The 23,738-nt window shown below is 53.7% G+C and overlaps 1 protein-coding gene across 3 annotated transcripts; it reads right to left on the reverse strand.

Annotated features, from left to right (window-relative positions):
* Positions 1-1,790: 1,790 nt before the first annotated feature.
* On the reverse strand, positions 1,791-23,714 carry OCRL (OCRL inositol polyphosphate-5-phosphatase). Of its 3 annotated transcripts, none has more exons than XM_071569100.1 (23): positions 23,480-23,714; positions 22,946-23,025; positions 22,057-22,095; positions 21,523-21,630; positions 21,352-21,447; positions 20,910-21,030; positions 20,660-20,821; positions 19,679-19,780; positions 19,135-19,249; positions 17,258-17,374; positions 16,928-17,115; positions 15,580-15,691; positions 14,029-14,138; positions 12,955-13,090; positions 11,681-11,791; positions 11,202-11,367; positions 10,766-11,001; positions 7,336-7,359; positions 4,846-4,965; positions 4,531-4,615; positions 3,978-4,105; positions 3,292-3,403; positions 1,791-3,182 (listed from the first exon to the last, which is right to left on the reverse strand). In XM_071569100.1, exons 1-23 carry the CDS (start codon positions 23,683-23,685, stop codon positions 3,058-3,060), a joined length of 2,799 nt encoding a protein of 932 aa, XP_071425201.1. In that variant the 5' UTR covers positions 23,686-23,714; the 3' UTR covers positions 1,791-3,057. The 3 variants fall into 3 exon arrangements, with proteins under 3 accessions (XP_071425201.1, XP_071425200.1, XP_071425202.1); XM_071569099.1 differs by having other exon boundaries at positions 21,523-21,633; XM_071569101.1 differs by lacking the exon at positions 7,336-7,359 and having other exon boundaries at positions 21,523-21,633.
* Positions 23,715-23,738: the final 24 nt, after the last annotated feature.

Genomic DNA, 23,738 nt, shown 5'->3' on the forward strand with positions numbered 1-23,738 from the left:
TGGGTGGGCAAGGGTTGCCCACTCACTGCCCAGTCCCATCCAGGACTTCATGCCTGGTTTTTCAGCCCCAGCAACATCCTGGTGGCAGCACTGGCATTGGAGCTATGGTGGGGCAGGACACGGTGCCCTGGCCAGTCCCCTCAGCGGACACCACCTGTGGCTCTGGGGTGCTGTGGGGACATCATTCCTCCTTTGCGAGCCTATGGTGCTGCTTCTACTGGTTTGAACTGGGAGGGCTCTTCCCCTGCACCTCAAACCACCCCTCAGCACCTGCCCCACAGCTGTGGGCAGATGACACCTTGTCCAAGAGCTCCTGCAAGTCCCTGCCTGGGCATGGTCAGGATGGACAGCAGGGTGGCCCAGCAGATCACCAGAGACTTCTGTGTCTGTGCCAGGCAAGGCAGCGATGCACCACATCCCCCAGGCATTGCCCAGCCCCAAGCTCTTGGGCTGCAGCCAAGGGCTACACAGCTGAGCCCTGACCCCAGCCCTCCTGCGCCAGCCTGGAAGGTGGAGGCCAGGGAGGACCACCCACTTGGGCTGTGGCCAGCCTGGAAGAAGGAAAAGGCCGGGAGACCTAAGGAATCTCTGGCTCTTCCTGGCCTAGCCTGCTGCCCACAGGCAGGTGGGAGCTGCTGGGCTTGGCCACATTCCCTGTGCCCCGTGTGACACAGCAGTGCCAGAGCCCCCATACCACAGCAGGAACCAGGCCAGAGTAGGAAGTGGGTACAGAGGCAGTGGTGGGGACTGGGTCACAGGGGCTGTGCTAGGGCACAGGGCAGTCCTTGTCCCGGGTGTGCGAGCAGGGGTCTGTTCTGGCATGGAAAGGATGGGGTCTGCCAAGTCCCGGCCCACTGAGCAGGGAATAAGGATGCTGGGTGCACTAGGAGAGGGGCTGGGAATAGGATGAGCAGTCATGTGAGCCCTGCAGTCCTTGGGGATTCAGGCTGCCCCTAGTGGGAAGAGGGAGGACTCACTGCCAGTGAGGGATGTCCAATGTGGCTGTGGGACACTGGCTGTGCCACGCCACAGGCTGAGCCCCACTGCTGGGACACCACCAGCTTCTTCAGTCCCACCACTCTCCCTTGGTCATGGTGTTCATGGTGAGCTGATGTATGTGTGAGCCCTGCAGAGCTGCATCCCAGCAGCCTCCAAGGTCCCCCCAAGAACTCTTGTGCCCTCCAGAGGAGGATGGGCAGGCCCAGGCTTTGTCCCATCCCTGCGGAGCAGCATCAGGCCTTCGTTCTCTCTCTGGCATTTCCGCCGGCAGTGGCAGGAATGTGGTGGCCATGGGAACAATGCTGTAACCTTGCGCTGGTCCCCTCCGTGACAGCAGAGGAGCCAAGGAGCTGGCAGGAAGCAGATGGAGATGACACCGGCCACCGTTTCCTGTAGCAGGACACATGGACTTTCTTGACCACTGCTCCCCATGCCGGGCAAGTGGGGCCTTGGGGACCACAGGCATTGCTGTTTGGGGCTGCCAAAGCCATGTGCCACACACCCTGCTGCACCCACTGCCCAGGCTTACCCCGTGCCAACTCCATCCTGGTGTGGCACGTGCCAGGCCACTGCCCCTGCGGGCACTGGGATGTTGTTTGCACACCAGGGGCGCACCCAGGAGCTCAACCATCGGGAACCAGGGCCATGGGACCCCGTCTCCCCAGCACGCTGCTGGGGAGGCAGGGGGAAAGCCCAGCCCACGGCTGCCCCGGAGCCCCTGCCAGGGCTGTGTCGCCCCAGGATCGCAGAGCTGCGTGAGGCAGGGCAGGCACACCCAGCGCAGCCCCAGGCCTTGCACAATGGAGGTTTATTTGGAACGAACAGTTTCCCAATAAATTATGTAATTTAAAAATTTTAAGGAAAAGAGAAAAAATAGAGGCAGAAGGGAGGCGAGCCTGTGGCAGCTTAGCCAGTGCACAGGGATCACGGGGACACATGACACCCTGGGCTGGGGCCAGGCACTGGTGGGGGCTCTGTGACCACAGCCCCCTCCTCTTGTGCCTCTGGCCTCCCGCAGCCAAGGCCATATGGCCAACAGGCCTCTTAGTGTTTCAGTGGGACAGGCCACCCCCTTGCACCCATGGTCACCAGTCCCAGGGGCTGTCCCCACTGTAGCTGTGTGGGACCCTGGCACTATAGCCCCCTCCAAGCTGCTCCTCTGGCTCCTGAGGTGCATTTCTGGGTCCTTTCACCCCACTAAGCCTGCAACCCCCTTAACATCCTAGGGAGGAGGGGATGGACCCCAACTCATGCCACCTGGTTACCCAGCCTGTGCTACCCAGCTAGGCAAGCCAGGATGGAGGGACAGGAGCCATGTCTTGCTCTGTGCCAGGTACCAGAAGAGCCTGGGAGGCGCACAGGGCAACTCATGGCCCTGCCTGACCCCAGCCACTCCGAGCCCCTCGCCATCCTGCGTCCCTGAGGGAAGCCAGGCGCAGGGGAAGGGAGAGAGCAAGGGCAGAACAGGAGGGGCAGGGACAGACCTGGGTGCTGGGGCTCTGGGAGAGAGGGAGGTGGGGAAGGCCCTGCCAAAGGGGAGAGGTTGAATGTCCAATCAGCTGTCCTGGGACAGCACGGTCCATAGCACAGTGATGGCATCAGGGCTGGCTGGGCCAGCTGTGTGGCAGAGGGTGACATGTCCCACACCAATCTGGGGTGGTGTACACACCAGCATGCATATGTGGCACCAGAGGGACGCAGTGTGCCACAGCCTCTGAGAGCACCAGCCTTCCCCACCCTTCTCCACAGTGGCTCCAGGGAGACGGGGGTGACACAGAGAAAAGCATGACTTGGGTGACACTGCCACAGGACAACGGGTGCTGGCACAGTGCTTGGGTATCAACAGATCCACCTGGCTCCTGTGGAGAAGCCGGAGGCTCCAGTGGTGCATGGCAGTGCAATGAGCGTGCAGGTCCTCTGCAGCGTGGGGTATGGCGTGGGAAGGAGGGGGAACACGTCCCTTCCAACTGTAAACACGTCACTTGGAGAGCTTTGAGCCCTCAGAGCTGTGAGGGGCCTGGCTGGAGCACAGGCCCTGGCTTTGGCGCACAGCAGGAGTCACTCCTCGTCCCCAGCGAGCAGGAAGCTGTAGAGGAAGCTGATGGCACGCTGGCGATCCTGCTGGGTCTGCTTGGCCATCAGGTTGGGCGGAGGGCGTAGGAGGAGGCTGGAGAACAGGGCAGCTGTGGAGGCAGGTAAAAATCAGTCACTGGTATGGAGACCTTGGAAGGTGCAGAAAGGGGCTGGGCTAAAGCAAAGGCAGCAGGAGCTGAGCAGAGCAACAACACTCACCGATCATGGCGGCACTGACGTTGTTGTCCTCCGAGTACCTGAGCAGCTCCCGGAGGAAGGACATTAGGTACCGAAACACATTGCGGTGGCAGCTTGGCAGCTGAAGGATCACCTGCAAGGAAATGGTCAGGAAGCTCTCTCAGCTGCCATCCCTGCAGCCTGGGCACATGTGGCACTCTGGGCTCCAGAGCAGTGAACCCCAGCTGCAGTTCAGTGCTGATGGATGGCACCTGTGGGCTGTGGCTCCTGGTGACACTGCCTCTAGGAAAACTATGTTACCAGGAAAAGGCATCCACTGCCCTGGGGCTGGTTCCTGCCTGGTTTTAGTTGGATTCAAGCTCTCACTGCCCCAAAACTTCCCCCTCTGCTCAAGGATAAGCTTGGTCTGGCTTGCTGCCCCACCAACTGTTAAGAGCTACTCACACTCCTCTAGGGAAGGACAGGAATTGCAGCTCTGACCAGATGCTCAAGCCCATATGACCAGAGGTGGCTCATTCCCTCCCCCAGACTGCCATTCCCCACATGCTCGAAGTGACACAGGTCTCTATAGAAGAGCTGCCTGCTACCAGAGCCACTTGCCAGTCCCTGGGAAGGGGGCAGGACCCAGGCAAGCACAGGGCCATGGCAGAGCCCAGGACAGCAGGAAAGCTGCCCTGAGCTCCTGGCCAGCGATGGCAGCCCCGCACCTGTCGGCACAGCCGGCTGCTGTGTGACCACTCCAGGCACCGCTGGTACAGCTCGTAGCAGATCACAGGCTCTGGCAGAGCCTCCAGGAAGATGAGGAGGGCTTCAGCCACGGAGTGATTGCTGCCCGCTGGACCCGTAGGAATCAAGGGTTGTGCTGAGCAGAGAGATCCCTTCCCTTCCCAGGTGCTCATCTCTGCTTCCTCCTTGGATGTCGTGCAAATTCCCTGCCTGCCTAATTGCTCCTCCTCCTCTGCTGTCCGCCATCCATAGAAAACACTGCTCCATCCATCCTGCACTACATTTTCCTACAGATGCCCCCTGCTCCATTAGACTCTTCTCCAGACCATGCTTCCCAGATCCCACGCTTGGCACAGCTCTGTGGAAGCTTCCTGAGCCCCCTGGTTGCTTTGGAAAGCACACACTCGGCTTCCAGAGAGGTTGTGGGGGGGACCAAGCCACCCCCACCAGGGACCCTGCCAGGTAAAGGTGACAGACAAGCTCTCCTGAGAGCAGGCTCTCCCAGCAGAAATGAGATCCACCAGGCAAGGATACGGATTGTCTCAGGAATGCTGGTGTCCAGGCAGTCAATGATCTGCTCCAACTCTTCTTGCATGCCTGGAGTCTGGAACAGGTCCTCCTGCCAAAACCAGCACAGGGATGGATAAAGTCACCTTCCCCACAAAGGCTGAGGTGCACAGGGACTGTGGGGTGAACCCTGGGACCCCCAGTCAGTGCCTCAAGCACAGAGCAAAGTACTGCACTGTAAACACCAAACCGGAGCTGATCTCCAGGTGCCTGTGAGCAACTGGGTCACCAGGAGAGCTCTCAGCATGGCAGAGGTCCTCTCCCTCTCTCCCTCCCTCTCACCTGGTGACAGGCATGCTTGAACAGGTGGTCCACCAAGAGCCAGATCTCCTTTGGCACCTGTAGCGGCACCTCACCTGCCTCCTCACTGTCCAGAGAGCCCATTTGCAGGACAGATTTCTCCTGGGAACAAAGAGCACATAATGGTTCAGGAAACCTCAGTGCCTTGCAGGGAAAAGTGGGAGAGGGGAGGCAGCAGGACCCAGGACTGCTCTGGCCCTGACTCGCTTTCACAGCACCCGCCATGGCTCAGTAGGGCCCAGCTCTGCCCCCTCCTGCTGCCCCATGGAACAACCTGCCTGCTCCCCTGACAGCCCCAGCCCCTCCAGCCCCACAGGAGGGGGTTCTGGCTTCCCAGGGTGGCCCACCCCCATCCCAGCTCCCACCCTGCAGCTGACAGAGACGGGATCCAGTGAGTCTTTGTGCTGCGTGAGCTCCCACACTGGGTTAGATCCAGCCCCTGGGCCTGCTCATCCCACTGACCCCATGTCTGCCCCAGCTTGGGTGTGCTCCAGCCACAGCTGCCCTCAGGGCTCTGAAACAGTCCTGATGTCTGAAGTTTCTTCCCTGATTTTCCCAAGAAGAGCCTCACTGAGCACACACTCATGTGGAGCCACCGATTAGCTCCACAGCCCAGACATCTCCATCACACTGAGCTTTAATGGGATCAATATTCTTGGCTTGATTTTACTTTCACTTCATGGTCACTCACATTCCTGTGAGCTCCAAGGAAGAAGACATGCCCAGCACTCCCAAAGCACCCAGAGACGAGCACAAGCAGGAACACAACCCTGGCCACCAGCAGTGCAGTCCACAAGCCACACACAAAGCACCTCACTCCAGCTGGCAGCTGAGGGGACAACTGCCATGGCTGTCCCTGCAGCACACACTGGCAGCAGTCAGTGCCAGGGTCGGCTTCCCTGCGACACCCAGACACACCCTGGGTTGTCACGAGCCCAACAGCACAGGCAGCAGCCCCAGGTGCCATATGGCACAGCACAGCTTTGCCCTGCATACCACCAGGTCTGCCCCAGCTGGGGTCGTGGATGCATGGCTATTTCCCTCAGCTGCACGCACTAGGAAGGCTGGGAAGCAGCGTGACAAGCAAGAGCATTACAGAATTCCCCCAAGAGGGAAAAGGGGAGAGCTGTGGACCCTCTCCCTGGGCTGCAAACTCCCCTATAGAACCCCTTGTGTCAGGGCACTGCTGGAGCTGAGCACTGGAGAAGCCCTTGGCATGACTTGGAGAGCTGCGGAGACCCCCTGGCAGGAGATCCCAGCTGCTCACACAAGCGGAGGAGGAGGAGGAGGCTCGGGACGCCTCAGTGTGCGGGAAGAGGAGGAGGCGGAGGAGGAGGAGGCGGAGGAGGAGGAGGCGGAGGAGGAGGAGGCGGAGGAGGAGGAGGCGGAGGAGGAGGAGGCGGAGGAGGAGGAGGCGGAGGAGGAGGAGGCGGAGGAGGAGGAGGCAGAGGAGGAGGAGGCAGAGGAGGAGGAGTCGGCGGCGTGCGGGTTTGGCCGGACTCCGAGCGCCCTCTCCTGCCCTGTGCGAGGAAGGGAGGCTTCGCCCTGTCCTTCCCATGGGAAAATGCTCCCACGAAAGGATGTTCCCAGAAGGCAGGGACATATTCCTCCCTTCTCTGCCAGGAGGGAGTCTGGGAGCTTCATGTAGTTTAACACCCGAGTTCAAGACCCTTTTAAGAGAGGGGACATGCCTTCCCTCTCCTCTTTTACCCTGTCACTGCACCGGCAGGGTGGAGAGGAGACTCACCCAGCGTGAGAATCCGGCAGAGAGCCAGCTCAAACAAGTTTAAAATGTCAGAGCCAGCACAGGGATGGCAGGAACAGCCCCAGCATCTCCCACTTGCTCTCCCATGGACATGTTTGCCTTGCCTGGCTCCAGCATGGAGCATGGGTGCCAAGGGAAGCAGTGATCTTGCTTGGGCATCATGGCCATCAGACTCAGCAGCCCCAGCTCCACTGCTTGAGGAGGTGCAGAAACATCCATCTCCTCCACAGGTCTTCCCTCAGATACCACAAGGGACAAAAGATGGAAGGACCAAAAGACCTCAGCTTCCTGCTCCAGCCCTCTCCCCGACCTCAGCTTCCTGCTCCAGCCCTCTCCCCACAGGTCTGACCGGGTGCTGTAGTGAACCCCACCTTATGTGCACAGTCAGACTGAACTCTGCTACCTCAGAGGCTGCCAATCTTTTCTGGGAATATCCAGCACTGCTGCCACCATCAGAAGAGTAATTTTTTTCCCCAGAAGCAAATTTGGTGAGCTTTAACATCTCAGTTGGGCTTGGCTCTGGGGTCACTATGTGCTTCTTCATGTTCTCATCCAGTCCACAGCTGTGCTAAGAGCCTTTGCTGGCAGCCGTGTCCCCTGTGTCCCCCCTCCCCTTCCCTCTGCCACAGAAAACAAGGGAAAAGCTCTCATTCTTTACAAACACACCACTGAGAAGCAGACTGCCACACTACAATTGCTTGTGTTACCTTTTCTAAGAAGCTGTCTTCTCCCTGAGAGCAGAGGGAAAGAGAGAAGAGGAAAAAGTGTGGTTAAGAGGGAGAAAACACTCTGGGATTAACTCTTCTGATTAAGCAGAAGCTTAATTTGCATTACAAGAACCCACTGAACACCAGGTCCTTCACACATTTTGCTGACATCGCCAAAGTTAAACCTGTGGCAAGAGATTTGCCTGCCAATTAGCAACAATCCTGCTCACATGATGCACCGCAGCCTCAGGATTTCTGGAAACCCCTCCAAGGGGCTTGGACAGCACAGTGCACTGAGCAACACCTGGGCCATGGGCAGGTGAGACATGTCCTTCAGGAAGAAGTTCCCCTGGTCAGAATCAATGTCCCTGTGTTATTCCAGCCATCTTTCCTTGTGAGGACACTGGAGACAAAACATTCCCTGGGCTAAATCTGTGTTTCTGAGTGAATGGCAGCTGTGGAGCTCACAGGGCCCCTAAGCAGCTTTAGGTACTGTCAGAGAAATGAAGGTTTGTGCTCAAACCCCGGCTGCTGCTGCGGCCTAAGAGCATTAGCACAGTGTGGAGAGAAGTGTGCAAGCCCTCAGCATCACCAAACAGCCAACCCTGTACCAGGCAGGGCAGACTGGACACTGCTCATGGAGTCTGCAGGAGGGAACGGAAGCAGGTTGTCCAAGCTGAGTCTTGGCTGGTCAGCCTTTCAGGGTGGGAACAGCCCAAACACACTCCCAGGCTGAGCTGGGAGAACTACAGCTACCGTGGCACAGGGCAGACCAGGAGGGAACAGCGTCTTGGGGTCCCCTGTGGCCTCTGCAGTGCCTGCTTCCTTTGGGGGCTCCCCAAGTTCTAACATAGCAACAACAGATTGGCCTCTTCCCGGGAACAGCTTGCTCCAAACAGGAGCTGGCACAGGTTCCTCTTCTGAGGCACAAGGAGAGAGACACAGTCACAGGTTTGGGAGGGCAGACAGCCACCTGCACAGGGGAGGCTCATTTTGTAATGGGTGAGTCATCTCCAGCCTCACCACCCCCAACCTGCCTGCTCAGTTCTTCACAGAATTACGGAATGGTTTCGGTTCAGAGGGACCTTAAAGATTATCCCTTTCCACCTCCTGCCATGGGCAGGGACACTTTCCACCAGCCCAGGTTGCTCCAACCCCTGTCCAGCCTGGCCTTGGACACTTTCAGGGATGGGGCAGCCACAGCTTCTCTGGGCAACCTGTGCCAGGGCCTCACCCCCATCATAGGGAAGAATTTCTCCCTCATGTTGAGCCTTCAGCACAATCTGCTCCATAAGACACACCTGTTCCTGACAGAGGTTCTTTGAGAGGCTTTTTAAAGCCCACAGCAGGATCCCAAAGGAAAACAGGATGAGACACTGTTACTGAAATCTAAAAGAGCTGCTCAAGTGTCAGCAACAGTGTCAGTGTCTCCCTCCAGGGAGAACCAAGAAAGCCATTTCCAGAAAAACTCCCACCATCACTGGGCTACCCCATACCCACCTGCCTCAGTCCCTTACTGACCTGCATCTTCAGACCACCCTCCATGGAAAGCCAGAGACACAGTCCAGCCAGGCTGAGGAAACTAATACCACATAAGTGCAGGAGGGAAAGTGGTTCTTAAGGCACAGACACTGCTGGCCTCACACAGCCCGAGCAGCACCTGAATACGGGGAACTGCACCCAAATGCTCTGGGCTGCAGGGCAGGCAGCAACCTGTACCACTGCCCCAGGCAGAAGTGCTCAGCACAGCCTGTCTCCAAGAGTTTCTCAACTCACAGGTATGACCAGAACCAGAAGACCTGAAATAGCTCTCCCCTCGGACACGGGGGATGTATCCACACTGCAGACGCTGGGACAGGTGCTCTTTGCTGATTGTTTTGATTCCTCTGTTTCTAGATGTTCCACTGAGTAATAGGAAAAGGAAATCCATAGGTAAAGGAAGGAGAAGAGGCCTCAAAGTACTCTTAGAAAAGTAACAGTGTGTGCCTGCGAGGACAGAGTATGGGTTCAAGCTCCTCTCTATCAAGCAAGAAGTCAGTGCCAAGCAGGAAAAAGTAGGTGGAAAAGCCACCAAGGCCAATGAAATGCTCCAGACCCACTTCTAGAACAAGACTGACTTTCAACCGAATCCTGAGAAGTCTGACGGGCCTGAAGTCTGGATCAGCTGCTTGACCTGAGGAAGCAGATGCTGTATATTGCCACCTAGATCCTGTTTAGCCTGATTGTGTGTTGTGAAGTCAAAATTCTAGTATAAAAATGACCTTCCTAAGTATTGGACTTGTGAGAAAAGTAGAGACCTACAACAGAAGGTGGGAACTGGAAGAGGCAGCAAAAGACACGGGACACCTGCTGAAGGAAAGGAAGCAAGGGAGTGGAAGCTGGCAGATCTATGGAGGTGGAAAAGTAGCAGCTTACTGGACAAAAAACCCTCTCATGTAAGGACGAGACTGTGAGAAAGGAGAGGAGAGGGAAGGTATCACATGGCACAGAGCCTCAAATGGGGCTCAGGTCTTGGTTGAACAGAAACAGGTTTCCTGGCTGAACAAGAACAGGGACATGGACTAGAACTCAGGAGCTGCTGCACCTCACTGGAACACCACCAGGTAAGGCCGCCAGGAGAAATGAATGAAACCAGCCTGGAAATCAGAAATACTACCCCAAAATGGGGCTTAATCCCAGCAATGGCCATAAGAGATATACTCAAAAGACAAAAGGTGACTAGGGCACATCTGCACCCCCTCACTCACACACAACAGGTTTCAGGAGGATGAATATTGATGCTGGGGGCTGGTGAATGCTGGGGAGAGGAACAGTTCTATGCAGATCACTGGAGATAACTCTCAGTGATGAATTATCTCTCACTGAGGCGTTACCTCTCACTGTGGTTGGTATGGGAGAACTGGCCAGAGAGGCCATGACACTGCCCATATGCTGAGCTGTGCCCATCAGCACACCACACCCAGTACCACAGTACCTCCTTCAGACCTCCTGATTCTGCTTACTCTTTTCCCTGAGCAGTGGGAATGCACTCAGAAGGAAAAGGTTCACAGAGTTCTTGGCTCTGCAGAAGAAGCCCTGGTAGCTTCTGGAGGACAGGATCTCAATCACACCTCTTATGACACAGCAATGTGACCCAGTTGAGCCTGCTAGCACCACTGAGACCAACATGAAGTGCTGGGATCCTTTTTTTCCCATCACATAATATTTACAGTTTACTCAGAAATAAGGGATAAAGTACAGGCTGTCAAAAGCCACGGGTTGTGGTAGCACAGAAGAATACAAGAGCACCTCAAGCTCCGTGAAAAGTCAGTCAGCTCAGGGCCAGCACAGCCAAACTGAGCTGCAGGCACTACTACTGCTTTTGGGAGTAATTAGAAAGAAGTCAGGCCCCACCCTGTTAAAAGAGCTACTCCTGAACGATGCTACTTACCAGGTCTATGAGTTTGGTGACTGGAACTTCTCTGATCGGTCGCTTCATTCGGCACAAGGCCTCAAGGGAGGTGCCAAAGCAGCTCGGCAGGTAGGTCCCACTGATGGTCAGGAAATAGTCCTTCCCTCGGTCCAAGTGCAGGACAAGAATATCCTCAATTTTATCCTCACCGGAGTTCAGGAGGGTAACTGAGTCCTTGCTGACATACACATCCAGTGAGATTTCTGTGCTCTCGTCTGCAACACAGAGAAGCCCTCAGGAACGCATGGACACTCTTCAAAAGGGATCACAAGGACAAAAACAAAGCGGGGCAGGGACAAAGCCCACAACAGAGAAGACAAACAGACAAGACTGATGGCAAGAAAGATGGGGCACAGGAAAGAAGTAAGGGACTGAATGGAGATGGGGTGGAGGCCTATACCAGTACAAAACTCACCTGGTTCCAGGTAACCTTCACAAGGCTCAGCTCGAAGCCATGGCTTGCAGTAGTGGTTGTCATTGAGCTTTGGGATGAAGGAGAAGTGACAGGTGACCTGCCCATTATTGGTAATCTTGAATTTCTGCTTCTGCAGCTGACGAAACTTCACATTCTCAAACTCAAACTGCAGAGCAAAGAGAAAACACAAGTGACATTAGTGGCCACAATGATAAGGCCCCTCCAGACTCTGCAGTGGCCCTCAGACACTGCCTTGGCCCTCCATGGCTGAGAGGAGCCCACCCAACCCAGAATCCCTCAGAGAAGCCCTGCCAAGGAGCCAACACAACGTGTCCTTTCTAACCCAATTCCTGATCATAAGATGGATAGAGTTCAATTTCCTATAATTGAGTTTATTGAACCAAAGTCTTTAAAAGTCATCTGTCACTTCTAAGGCTGCTGAGTTTGGGAAGTGACAGTGACTGCAGTTTCATCCTCACCTCTCTCCTGCTCAGCTCCAGCGAAGGAAGAAAGTCATTCTCCATCCTATCCATTATACGAACAATGTCTTCAAACAGTTTGCGGTACTTCTGCTCATCCACAACCTTCACCTGGGGGGGATGAAAACACTCAGCAAAGCTCCTGACTGGCATCACAGGAACCCTCTTGGTTACAGGTCACTGCAGAAGTGAATTATTTCTCTAAGCACTTCATTGTGCAGCTGAAAGGCTGAGAGAGTTCACATGCCCAGGCACACTCCCAAGCTGCATCTGCAACTTTACACGTATTTTACCCCTCCAGATGTTACCAGGGTCTGTCTGGCCACTGGTCACACTACTGGGAGAGTCTCCTTTTAGCAGACTCGGCCTGTTCTACTCAGCTCTGGTGAGACACATCTGGAGTGCTGTGTCCAGTTCTGGGCTCCTCAGTACAGGAGGGACATGGAGGTCCTGGGGTGGGTCCAGCAGCAGCTGCAGAGATGATGGGACCGGAGCATCCCTCTTACAGGAAAGGTTGAGGTAGCTGGGCCTGTTCAGCCTTGAGAAGAGATACTGAGAGGGGACCTCATCAATGTCTGTCAGTAACTCCAGGAAGGTGTCAGAGGATGGACCCAGCATCGATGGTGCCAGGCAATAGGACAAGAGGCCATGGGCAGAAACTGGTGCATAGGAAGTTCTACCTGAACATGAGGAAGAACTTTTTCCCTGTGCAGTGACTGAGCACTGAATAGGCTGCCCAGAGAGGGTGTGCAGTCTCCCTCACTGGAGATACTCCAGAACTATCTGGGTACAGTCCTGTGCCCTGTGCTCTGGGATTTCCCTGCTTGAGCAGGGAGGATGACCCACTGTGGTCCCTTGCAACCTGACCCATTCTGGGATTCTGTGAGACCTGAGCCACTGAGGGAGCAGCAGGCAGCAAAATGGACATCAACTGTTCCCATTTGCTAAGCCAGGAAACTCAAAACTGCTGCCAGCCACTCACCACTGAAGACATTCAGGTGTGAATTGGTGACAGTCTGTTGACACATGTGAGGCAGCACAGGTACAGCTAGGTACAGGCTGCTGCTGTGTCTCCATCTGGAGGGGAGAACACAGGGGTGCACACCCATTCCAGTACTGCCAGAGGCAGCACCCCCACAGCGGGCACACCTCGGTTGGGTTCATCTGTCCTCTTGCAACACCCTTAGCAGAGGTGTCCTGACTCTATCACTACCTCCTGAAGAAGGAATGTCTGGAATTGTTGGGATCCTGCCACAGCACATGAATAAACCTACCTCAATGCGGAAAAGCGCGCTGACGGGCTTGTGGTCACTGGTTTTCAGGTCCATGTGGCTGCTGTACCGGAGCTGATTGATGTTCCCTCCTCTCCAAAGGATCCGATCACACCATGCTGGCACACGACACTTCCCACTACAAAGAAAAACAGGTTACCAGGGAAATCCAACAATCCTAACAAAACCAACCAAGGTGTTCCTTTCCCTAGCCAGCCAGCTCCTTCCACCCCCATCATCAGAGCACTGATGAGATGAAATGTCACTTCCCCCAACTTGAATTCTATGTTATTTCTTCTGCTCTCTACCCCTTTTCTGCTATAGTAGCTAAAACTCCTGTCCCTTCCAGCATCAGGAAACAAAACAACCTCAGTCAAGCCCATTTCCAGAGCCTGAAGCCATGTGTGCTGTCACCCAAGCTGTACAACTTTCTTTTGCTGCCAGATCTTTCTGCTCACAACTGGATCCATCGCTTACTGTTTCCACCATGGAAAGTCTACTCAGCAATTACTATTATGTTATGAAGCCTGAATCCTGGGTTATCCTTCTTCAAATTAACTACTGTGCTGATTCATAATCACAGGCAGAGTCAAACCCAATCACTATATGTTCTGATACTCCTTCTTGGGAGTTTCTCCCTTTGGAGCAGCCCCTGCAGCAGATGCAGCCGTGCCTGTGAGAGGCACCAAGCAGGAACCACGGCTGCTATCACAGCACAGCCACCCTGTGGGTGTGCAAGTCAGGGGACAGGGTGACTCACAGAGCCTGTATCCTTATCTCTGCAATTCCTTTTTATACTGTTTGCCTGTTCCTGGTAACAGAATAAGTCCCCAGTGCAGGTCCACCTGAGCTCATGCTTCACCTGCCTTCATCCAGTGGGATCAGCAGCAACCAAGTTTTAAGGGATGTGCCTGGTCAATGTACACAGGGGCTGCTTACTGCAGAAAATAGGGGAAAGAAAGGAGGGCAAACACAACACTGACAGGTATTCCAAGCTCTAGGAAGCAGGAAATCAAGTTTTGGGAGAAAGTGCTTTTTTATGTCATAGGTAAATACATCCAGTGGCAGCCAATGTACCTGGAGTCCCAGCGATCTGTTTTAGAGTCGTATTTATATGTGGGGATGAATTTAATCTCTCCCTCCATGAAATCTGCAAATGCTTTCTTCTGAGTGCGCTGAATATTCAGCTAAAGCAGAAAAAGAAAGCTTTAAAAAGAAACAAACCAAACGAAAGGAACCCTCCCCAGCAGTGTCCGAGAGCAGATCTACAGGCAGAGCAACCACAACCTGTGGCCATGGAATTCACAGACATCCCCAAACTGCCTCTCAGACCTCACACCTTTAACAGAGGTAAAAATTCAACCCGTCAGTGGAATGTTTACCCGACAGACCTAGACAAAAATGGGCATGGTGCTGTCTGCCAAATCATGCAGGCAGCAACAAGCAAGAATTAAGGGAAATATTAACTGCTCTGCTTGTGCTAAATGCCTTCATTAGTATTCAGGCATAAGGTCACTATCATTAAACTTTCCCTGCCAAGCATTTTAGCAAGAGCCTCTAGGACTGTGCTCGGTTGCCAACCTGACACCACCCTCCTTTGCTTGTTTCCTCCTCTAAAAAATCTCCTAGTTGTTTTCTTCACTGAAACCTAAGCCACAGCTGTTTCCTGCACAGAGCTCCACAGTATGGCAGAATCAGATCCACTGTTAAACTGTGTCAGAGGTGATACTGCGCCATTGCTGTTTGTGTTTCACAATCCTTCACCTGAAAGGCACCTGCCCTGAGTTTCAGTTTGCTGCAGAGAAGTGCCGAGCGGGGAAGGCAACAGCACAGAATTCAGGTCAAACTAGCTGAGCAGTTTGGGCTCCAAATCAATACCTCTTCCACAACACTGATCACAGCAGCTTTTGTCGATGTTACAAATTCCTGTGTTCAGCTTGTAGTTTGTACATAACAGAGAACTCCCGCACTGGGACACAGACACACTTCCGTGGTAACTGCCCGAGTCACCCAGTTAACCCAGTATGGACAATCTGGTTTTGTTTAGGGGGTTGTTGCCACCAGCAACCTCTGTCAGGATCCAGTGTCTCTGTCTATAGACTCTCCTTACAGAGTATCATGGAATTACCTAGATTGGAAAAGCCCTCCAAGACCATCAAGTCCAACTGTTCCCTGCAGCATTGCCAAGGCCACCACTAACCCATGTCCACAAGTGCCACATCTACACTTCTGTTAAATCCCCTCCCTCAGAAATGGTAACTCCACCACTGCCCTGCACAGCTGTGCCAGGGATGGACAGTGTTTTCCAGAAAGAAATTTTCCCTAATATCTAACCTAAACCTTCCCTGGTCCAACTTCAGGCCATTTCCTCTTGTCTTGTCACTTGTTCCCTGGGAGCACAGCCCGATTCCCACCTGGATTCACACTCCTGTCAAGGAGTTGCAGAGAGTGAGAAAGTCCCTCCTGAGCCTCCTTTTCTCCAGGCTGAGCTCCCCTGGCTGTTCCTCATCAAATCTATGCTCCAGCCCCTTCCCCAGCCCCATGTTTACCAGCTCCTTCCAAGCACAGGCACATCCTAAACCAAGACAATCCCTCAGTGATGGGGCAAATGTGACTGAGTTTGCTGACCTGGTCATATGTCAGCAGCTTCTGAAGCTCGTTCTTGCTGATGAGACTCTTCACTTCACTGGCATCTGGCAGACACAGTCTGTAGTTCAGGTCTCCAAGCCAGATGACAACGCTGGCAAGAAAGACACTCATAGAATTATGGAATGGTTTGGGTTGGAAGGAACCTCGATGCTCATTTTTTCCTACACCCTGCCATGGGCAGGGACACCTTCCACTAGACCAGGCTGCTCCAAGCCCCATCTGACTTGGCCTTGAACACTTCCAGGGATGGGGCAGCCACAGTTTCTCTGGGCAACCTGTGCCAGGGCCTCACCACCTTCAAAAAGGAGACTTTGAGAGCAGATCAGCAATTGGACTCTCCCTTTCTTAAATCACATTAAGGCTGAGACATGTGGAAAACAAAAAAGAAGACATGAAAGACTGAGTCCCAAAGCAGAAATCTCTAGTGACAGCAGATCCTACAGGACTAAGTCCATATCCTTTGGAATCTCCCAAGGATTGAAGACTTACTTCAGTGGGAGATAATGAGTTTGCCTCAGCCTGAAAAAGCTAGAGAACAGCACTGACTCTCTGATGAAGTGAAACCAGTGTATCCCACCAAGCTTCACATAAAACTGAGTTGGCATTCAGGCTCTTCTCATGTTCAGAAGAGGGCAGTGGTGGAGCTTGTTAAACAGAGCCTGCCTGTCAGCCAGCCAGCCAGGAGAGGCACCTGTACCTGTAGGGTCACAATTCGTGTGACAACCTGTTGGTTTTTCACTGCCTTTCAATCACCCAGAGCAGGTCACTGCTGCACCATACACCCTGCAAAGACCAACTGGTGCAGAATTGGCAGGAGCAGAGTTGGATTCCTGTGGAGTTACACTCTTGGGACCCACTCTTTACTCCATAAAGGTTTCATTTAAAGATTAAAATTTAACACCCCTCCCTAGTACCAAAGCTCTTCCTGTTTATAGTCCAACCTCAGCATTTCCATTAGTGGATTATCAAGGATAATCTAATAGTTGAAGTTTTTTTCTGTATTAATCCAGTCAACATTTTCTTTTTCAAATGGTTTAAATATTAACTACAGAAGTACCAATCATTTGTGTTCTGTTTAGACTTGATGAAAAGGAAGAGTTACACACAAATCCAAGGAGAGGGACACTGGGGACAGGGCACACAAGTCACCCCAGTGAGGTGACCACAGTTTGTCTGCAGAAGCTGCAGAACAGCACAGCCCTTGGCACTTTCATTTTTTGCATCAAGCAAGAAAACTTATCTGCACAAAACCTCCTGTTGCTGCAATTCTAACTTGATTTAGGTTACTCAACACCACTTCCAAAGGGAAAACATCAACACAACTCACTCGTGTTTCATGATGTTGACCTGAGGGAGGCTGTCATCGGGGGGCACAAAGCTCATCCGTGCACAGATGTCCTTATAATCCTGGTTCCGGCGCTCAAAGTCCTCCACATGGGCAGCCAGGTGGGAGTTGACGACGCAGAAGGAGGTGTTGTGGAACACAAACCTGACAGCCACACCGCCCTTGTTGCCCTGGGACAGCAGGTACCAGTGGGGTTAGAGAGGAGTCAGGTGAAGCACCAGGAGGGGATGGGGATGGCACAGGTGAACAAATCAAGCTGTGCTGCTCCTTACATGGATAGAGGGAAGCAACAAGCTTGTCTCAGTGACTCACCATCTTTCCCATGACTCCCGTGCCCACAGACTCCGTCAGGATCTCTCTGATATTGCTCAGATGATCCTTCTTAGCAAATATGAGCAACATCATCCCAACCAGGCGAACCATTTGCACCTGCAAAAATAAACAGGATCCCGAGTTCCCAGAGAGGCAGTGGGAATGCAGTTCTGATATACCTGCTCTGATTGACGCTCTGCTGCTCTGGCTCTCCCCATTCCTCATCACGTTGTGTACTCTATCCTTAAATTCAACAACACTACTGAAAGAGCCTCCTGTCCCACAGCAAGGTTCTGGGGATCAATCTGTTACTTTCGAGTTGTCAGCTGTGCTGACCACCATCATTTCCTGTGATGGTGCCTCTCTACAACAGGGCAAGGTAAGAGAAACTGAATAAATACATAGCAGGTTTGTTGGTGAGGTCTCAGCCTTTGCAAGCACAACCAGAGAAGACCTTAAGTGCTTCAGACAGTTCTGACATAAAGCTGTGGCTGTCCTGAGGCTGCAGGTGCATCTGGGAGTCAGGGCTCACCTTGGCTTACTCCAAACTCTAGGAGAGTCAGTGGCACGTGCAGAGGGGAATGGACAAAGATGGTCTTATCTCCCTCAGGCAGATGTGCATAGTGTATCAAAAGGCATCTCTGAGTTATGCAGACCAAGCTCTTCAGGTAACAGTTGTTCCTGAAAAACACCTCTCTCTGGAGCTGAGGAGTTCTCCCCTGCTGTAGAGCTTAGCTCACAGGGGTTAACACTGCTCATGTGCTCTGTCCCAGAAGGGATCTCAGGTCTGCTGCTGCTCTTTTACATGTGCTAAGCCAACACCTGCCCAGTCTGTGATCTTCCTGAACCCCCAAACAGTGGGGTCACCACTTTGAAAAAGCAAGAAGGCCTCACCTTCTTGAGTGCAGTCTGCACGCTCACTTTTAGGCATAGAAACATTCAGACGTGTTGGGATTAAGTCTATGAAGTGAGAGAAGAAGCTGAGAGCAGAGAATTCAGCTGTAAGAGCCCAGCACCAAGTCTGCTCTGCAGAAGTGGAATTTACAAGCAACCACAAGTACTATCTACAGCTACAACCACTTCCCCCTCCAACAGCCATATCATCCTGTGCTCGCTCTTTCACCAGGGTGTGAGGAATTCACCCAAAACTCAAGTAAAGCAAAGGGAGGGGAGCAGGAGCCTCCCCACAGTTCAGGCCATGACTCTTGATTCCCCTTGAGGGGTCTCAGCTCAGTATGGTGCTCTGTTCCCTGTTTCAGTCCCTGTAACACCTGCCCAAGCCCAGCTCAGAGCAAGCAGGAAGGGTGTGACAGTGAACACATGGGTGAAGGTGGAAGTGGAAACCCATTCATATATTCAGGACTGGTCCCTGCAGCAGAAAGGTTTGCTACAGCAGACATAAAACCAATGGCTTGCCCTTAGCCAGCCAGAACAAAGTCCTGCAGCGGCAGCTGAAGCAATTCTGTCCCAAGGCAACAGCCTCTGGAAGATTTTGCTTCATAAATCACCCCATTCTTTCAGGAAAAAGCTATTAATTTGATTTACCAGCTCAGAACGCACCTGGCTTCTATACTACAGAGTGAGAGGGTAACACACGTAGAGGATTGGAACCTGCTGATTCCCTGGCACCAACCTCCTATTTGATAAAAGTATTGTGATCCCCAGCTTTATAAATTTCTGCTTCAAAGCATGACATTCCCCTACAGCTGTGGGTCAGAAACACACAGTCCAGATTTAACTGGACACATGCCCAGTATCACCCTTGGTTTCTCCAAGCCCTGCTCCTTGGGCAGGTGAGGAAAGGGAAGCCCCTTTCCCTTTTCCTTCCCACCATGCCAGCTCCATGACAAGACCCCACGCCACTGAGCAAAACTCACTTTCTTGTACTTGGCCTGAGGATGCAGGGCCCTCTCCACAGCAGTCAGCCACTCCTGCTCCTTCATAGAATCAAAGTAGAAGAAAGCCTCTGTGCTGAGGTCCAGCTCCTGGAACCTGGAAATCCAAGAACTTAGCACCTTCAGTTCTCTTGCACAACCCCCTCTTCCTATAGGAATTTGAAACCTCCAGCAACAGCCTTTGGAGGAGCAGCTCCTTATCAAGCAGGAGAATTTCCCCACCATGCCTCTGAGACCCTATCCAAACACCCCCCCAGCAACCCTCTCCCTGAGAAGCACCACTGCATGTAACCAGTGAGCTCTGCAGATGCCTCCAGGAAAATCTTGTCATGCCAGCCTTGTTTAACCCAATCCTCTGCCTTATCTGATGGCTCTTTGCCTTCAGACAGCTCCTGTGTGACACAGCTCAGCTCTGTGCAGTCTCTGGGAGCATGACAGGAACCTAAACCAAACACAGTCCTCCAGGATCCCAGCAAAAACAACAAGGAACTGGCCCCATCAGTAAATGCAGGTTGCTGCCACTCACCCGATGCAGTAGAAGTCCGGAGGCTCCGGGTCACACACCAGCCACGGCTCCAAGAAGCTGTCAGGAGACTGCCCGTTCACATTCCACGTTCCCACAAAAAACCTACAATACAAAAGCAGCTGAACTGGTAGAAAACAGTGAAAACCACTGAGCACAGCAGCATTCTGGCTGGGAGCAGAAACTGTGAGCACACACTGGGTGTGGCTGTGCCAGTCAGGGGGAACTGAAATTCAGAGAATCAGAGGTTGGAAAAGGCTGCCAAGATCCTTGAGTCCAGCCTGTAACTGATTGTCACCTTGTCACCCAGGCCAGAGCACTGAGTGCCACGTCCAATCATTGCTTGGACACCTTCGAGGATGGGGACTCCACGACCTCCCTGGCAGACCATTCCAATGCCTGACAGCCCACTCTGTGAAGAAATTCCTGTCCAACCTGAATCTCCCCTCGCACAGCTGAGGCCATTTCCTCTTGTCCTGCCACTGGTTATCTGGGAGCAGAGCCTGACTCCCACCTGGCTCCACCCTCCTGGCAGGGAGTTGCACAGAGTGAGGTCTCCCCTGAGCCTCCTTTTCTCCATGCTTAGCCTCCCCAGCTCCCTCAGCTGCTCCTCAAAAAATTCTTCCAAGGCACAGGTCACTGCCAGTGACATTCCTCCTGGACTGAGGCATTTCACTGGCGAACATCTGGCTCTTTTAACATCATGTCATGTGGGGCAACACCAGGACAGCACGGTGGGATGACTGCATTCCCCCTTTCTGCCCAACTGCTCTAGCCTTATCGAGGCTCAGGAGATATGACACACACAGGCAGAAGACACAAAAAGAGTGGCTGCACTGCAGGCACTTGGTGACTTTCAGGCTGCACCATCCTCACTGTCCACTTGAGCTGCCACCCACTGGCAGCTGCCAGGGTCCAAACCAGGGTGAGACCTGAGCTCACAGAAGACATCCCACAGCTCTGTCCCTCCCTCCCCACTCTCACCTGAAGTTGTGCAAGTTGATGTAGGCCTTCTCCCTCTTGGCCAGCACATGTTTGATGAGCCCCTCTCTCTGTCCTGACTGCGTGCTGGGCAAAAACATCTTGCGCATTGTGTTAGTCACTTTGGGCTGGTCTCTGGATGTACCTTCTCTCTCTCTCTGAAATCTAGGAAGGAGGTAAGAGCAGCACTAGAACCGGTCCTGCTGTCTAGGAAGAGAAATTAAAAAGGGAACAGATACCCCATGTTACTTACTGCCTGTTCTGAGGAACAGGAGGAGGTGGGGGCTCCCGCCGAGATCCCGTTTGGTGGTTTTGCATGTTCCTTTTCTCTTCTAGGCTCAGAGTGTTGAAGTCATCCTCAAACCCCAGAGCTCCTGTAATGAAAGTCCACGCACAATGCCCTGAGAAACAATCTGAAACAGCTCTGATCACGAAGGAAAAAATGTAACTCCATAGAAAGCCAAAAACCCAAATGATAATAGGAATATATCAACTGTGTGATTCAGGGAATGGGAGAAAGGGGCACTGCACAAGACAGCAGGGAGTTTGCTGTGCACAAACCAAGGCAGAAAAGAGCACTCAGGGAGGAATGCAGACCAGGAAGCAGAGGCCAGGCTGTCAAGGGCAGGGCCAGACCCAGCTTTCACCCTGAGCACCCCAGTACTGCACATGTCCCAGAGCAAAGCCAACTCTACCTGGTGGAGAGGCCTGCGATAGACCCGGGAGGTCTTTATCCACCTGATGCCAGATGGCTGCATCCTTGGGTTCAAGAGAAGAAGCTTTCAGGTGGGCTGGAAAAAACCCATTCCCGTCAGAAACTGCTGACAGCCAGAGGATTTCACACACAGAGGTGCAGCTCTGCTCACCCTCCTGTATGCTCTGCACTTCCGACAGGAATCCCAAGCAGCGCTCCTCGTCAGGGATCTCAAAGAGCCGCTCTGGTGTCTCATCCCCCTGGATCCGGACCTTGCAGCCTGCTTCAAACACACTCACAGAGTCAGCCCAGCCAGCCCACAGAGAGCCACCAGGCTTCAGAGCCAACTCCCAGATGTTTCTGATGGAAACCTGCACCTAACTTGCTCTCCCTGCGCTTCTGAAAACCCCCTGCCCCACTTGGGTTATTGTCAACATGTTCTCCTGGCTTTGGGAATTCTTCTCCCTACTGCAATGTCGCAGAGAAAAGCTCTAAAAGCAGTAAGAAAAATTGCCAATGTTTTAATTATTTGCATTTCAGACATTGTCTGTTGCAATAACTGTGTGACAGAGGCAAATGACAACATCAGAGGGAAAACAATCCCTGCTTGAGCAGAGGACAAACACAGAGCCTGGGGGAAGACGGGGAAGGTGAAACAAGCACCAGGCAGGAGCTTTTGCCACACCACTGCCCTTATAAGACTTACTGTTTGTAGCTATATCAATCAGTAGAGTTTCTTCTGCCTCTGGAAAAGAAAAAGAGGATCAAGAGTGCTCATGCTGAATATGACACTAATTGAGGACTCAAATAATCACACTGCCTGCTACCAACCACAAAAGAGTCCTGATAGAGGAACAAACAGCTCTAATTTATACCTGTACATTCCTAATGGCTCTGGCAGAGAGAACCTGGACAGTCACCTCCCCCCCAGTGTCCCAGGGAGATTCCCAACATACAGGGTTCTCACACACCTGGATGGCTTTTCCTCATCAGTGCAGCTACTTTGGTAAAGACCAACTGACAATGAACTTCAAAGCTCCTCTACAGAGCAAGACCAGGGCCAGACCCTCACTGAGGTGCACAAAAGGGAATGAGCCCATCTGGGAAAAGGTGCTTTTATTCCGGACAAGGATTTGCCCCATGGCCACTTGCTGCTATTTAAGTCCTTCCAAGACAAGGCCTAAAGCCCTTTCCCACCCAGCTGTTGGGAGCTCAGAGCTTGCCAGACCTTATGGAAATTCAGATCTAAGACATGCAGGAGTCAGGTAAAAGCCCACAGCTCTTGACATGATGGAGAAGCCAGAGAGACAGACACCAGCAGACACCAAACCCCAGCTCCTGCAGCATGTGCTGGCTCCACCTGATGCCAAACCCACCAGGCATCAGAACCAGCCAAGTTCCTCACAACTGCATGCTGACATGGAATGACAAACCATTTGGATGAGGAACAAGGGGACTCCATAAACTGTGAGTTGCAGTCTCCCAGGGAAGGATTCAATCAACACCTGCTCAGGAAGCAGGTCAGGAAACACCACTAAATTTGGGGTTTGTGCATAAACAGCAGTGGATTCCCTCCCTCCCCCAGGAGTCAGTACCTTGAACACATTTAAAGCGGCTGTTGATGGGGATATAATCCGGATCGGAGTTTTCTTTCTCCTGTGAGTGGATAACGACACTAGCAGACAGAAAGAAAGCTTGTAAAAGCCCAGCAGCAACGCCCTGCCCACACACAAACACACACACACGGCCGCAGGAGACGTGAGTGCAAAGACACGGTGTTTGATTTCCATCACTGCTGGGGCAGGAGCGGAGAAAAGGCAACAAAGGTGGGCCCGCGCAGAACTCGGGTGCCGGTGGGGAGAAGTTAGAGCTGTTCGACTCTCCCTGCCAAGGGGCACCACAGAGACTCCAACCCTGCGGCTGCGGCTCCGGAGGAGCCCCGGGGGGGCCGGGAAGGCACGGCGCCGGAGCGCAGGTCCCGCGGGTCCCCGACCCCACCGGGGGCACGCCCAGCTCCCGAGTGTCACGGCGGCCGTGGCAGCTCGGCGGCGGCAGAACACCGAGCCCCACCACCGCGGCACCGGCCGGGCCGAGCCCTCGCGGCCCATCCCCGCCCGGCCCGCACTCACCCGTAGCGGCCGCCCCGCCGCGCCAGGCCGAGCACACACGGCTCCCGCCGCCCGGCCCGCACCTCCGCGCCGGCAACGCTCTGCGCCGCAGCTAAGGAAAGCTCGGCAGAGCGGCCCAGCCCGCCCCGCCGCCCCGCGCCCGCCCGGCCGGCCCCGCCGCTCTCGCGGGACACGAGCAGGCCGCAGCCCGCGGCGCGCGCCTCCATGGCGGCGCTCGGTCTCCCGGCGACTCCGCGCTGGGCGCGGGGCAGAGCGCCGC

The sequence above is a fragment of the Pithys albifrons genome, chromosome 14 (assembly GCF_047495875.1).
Source record: "Pithys albifrons albifrons isolate INPA30051 chromosome 14, PitAlb_v1, whole genome shotgun sequence".
NCBI lineage: Eukaryota > Metazoa > Chordata > Aves > Passeriformes > Thamnophilidae > Pithys > Pithys albifrons.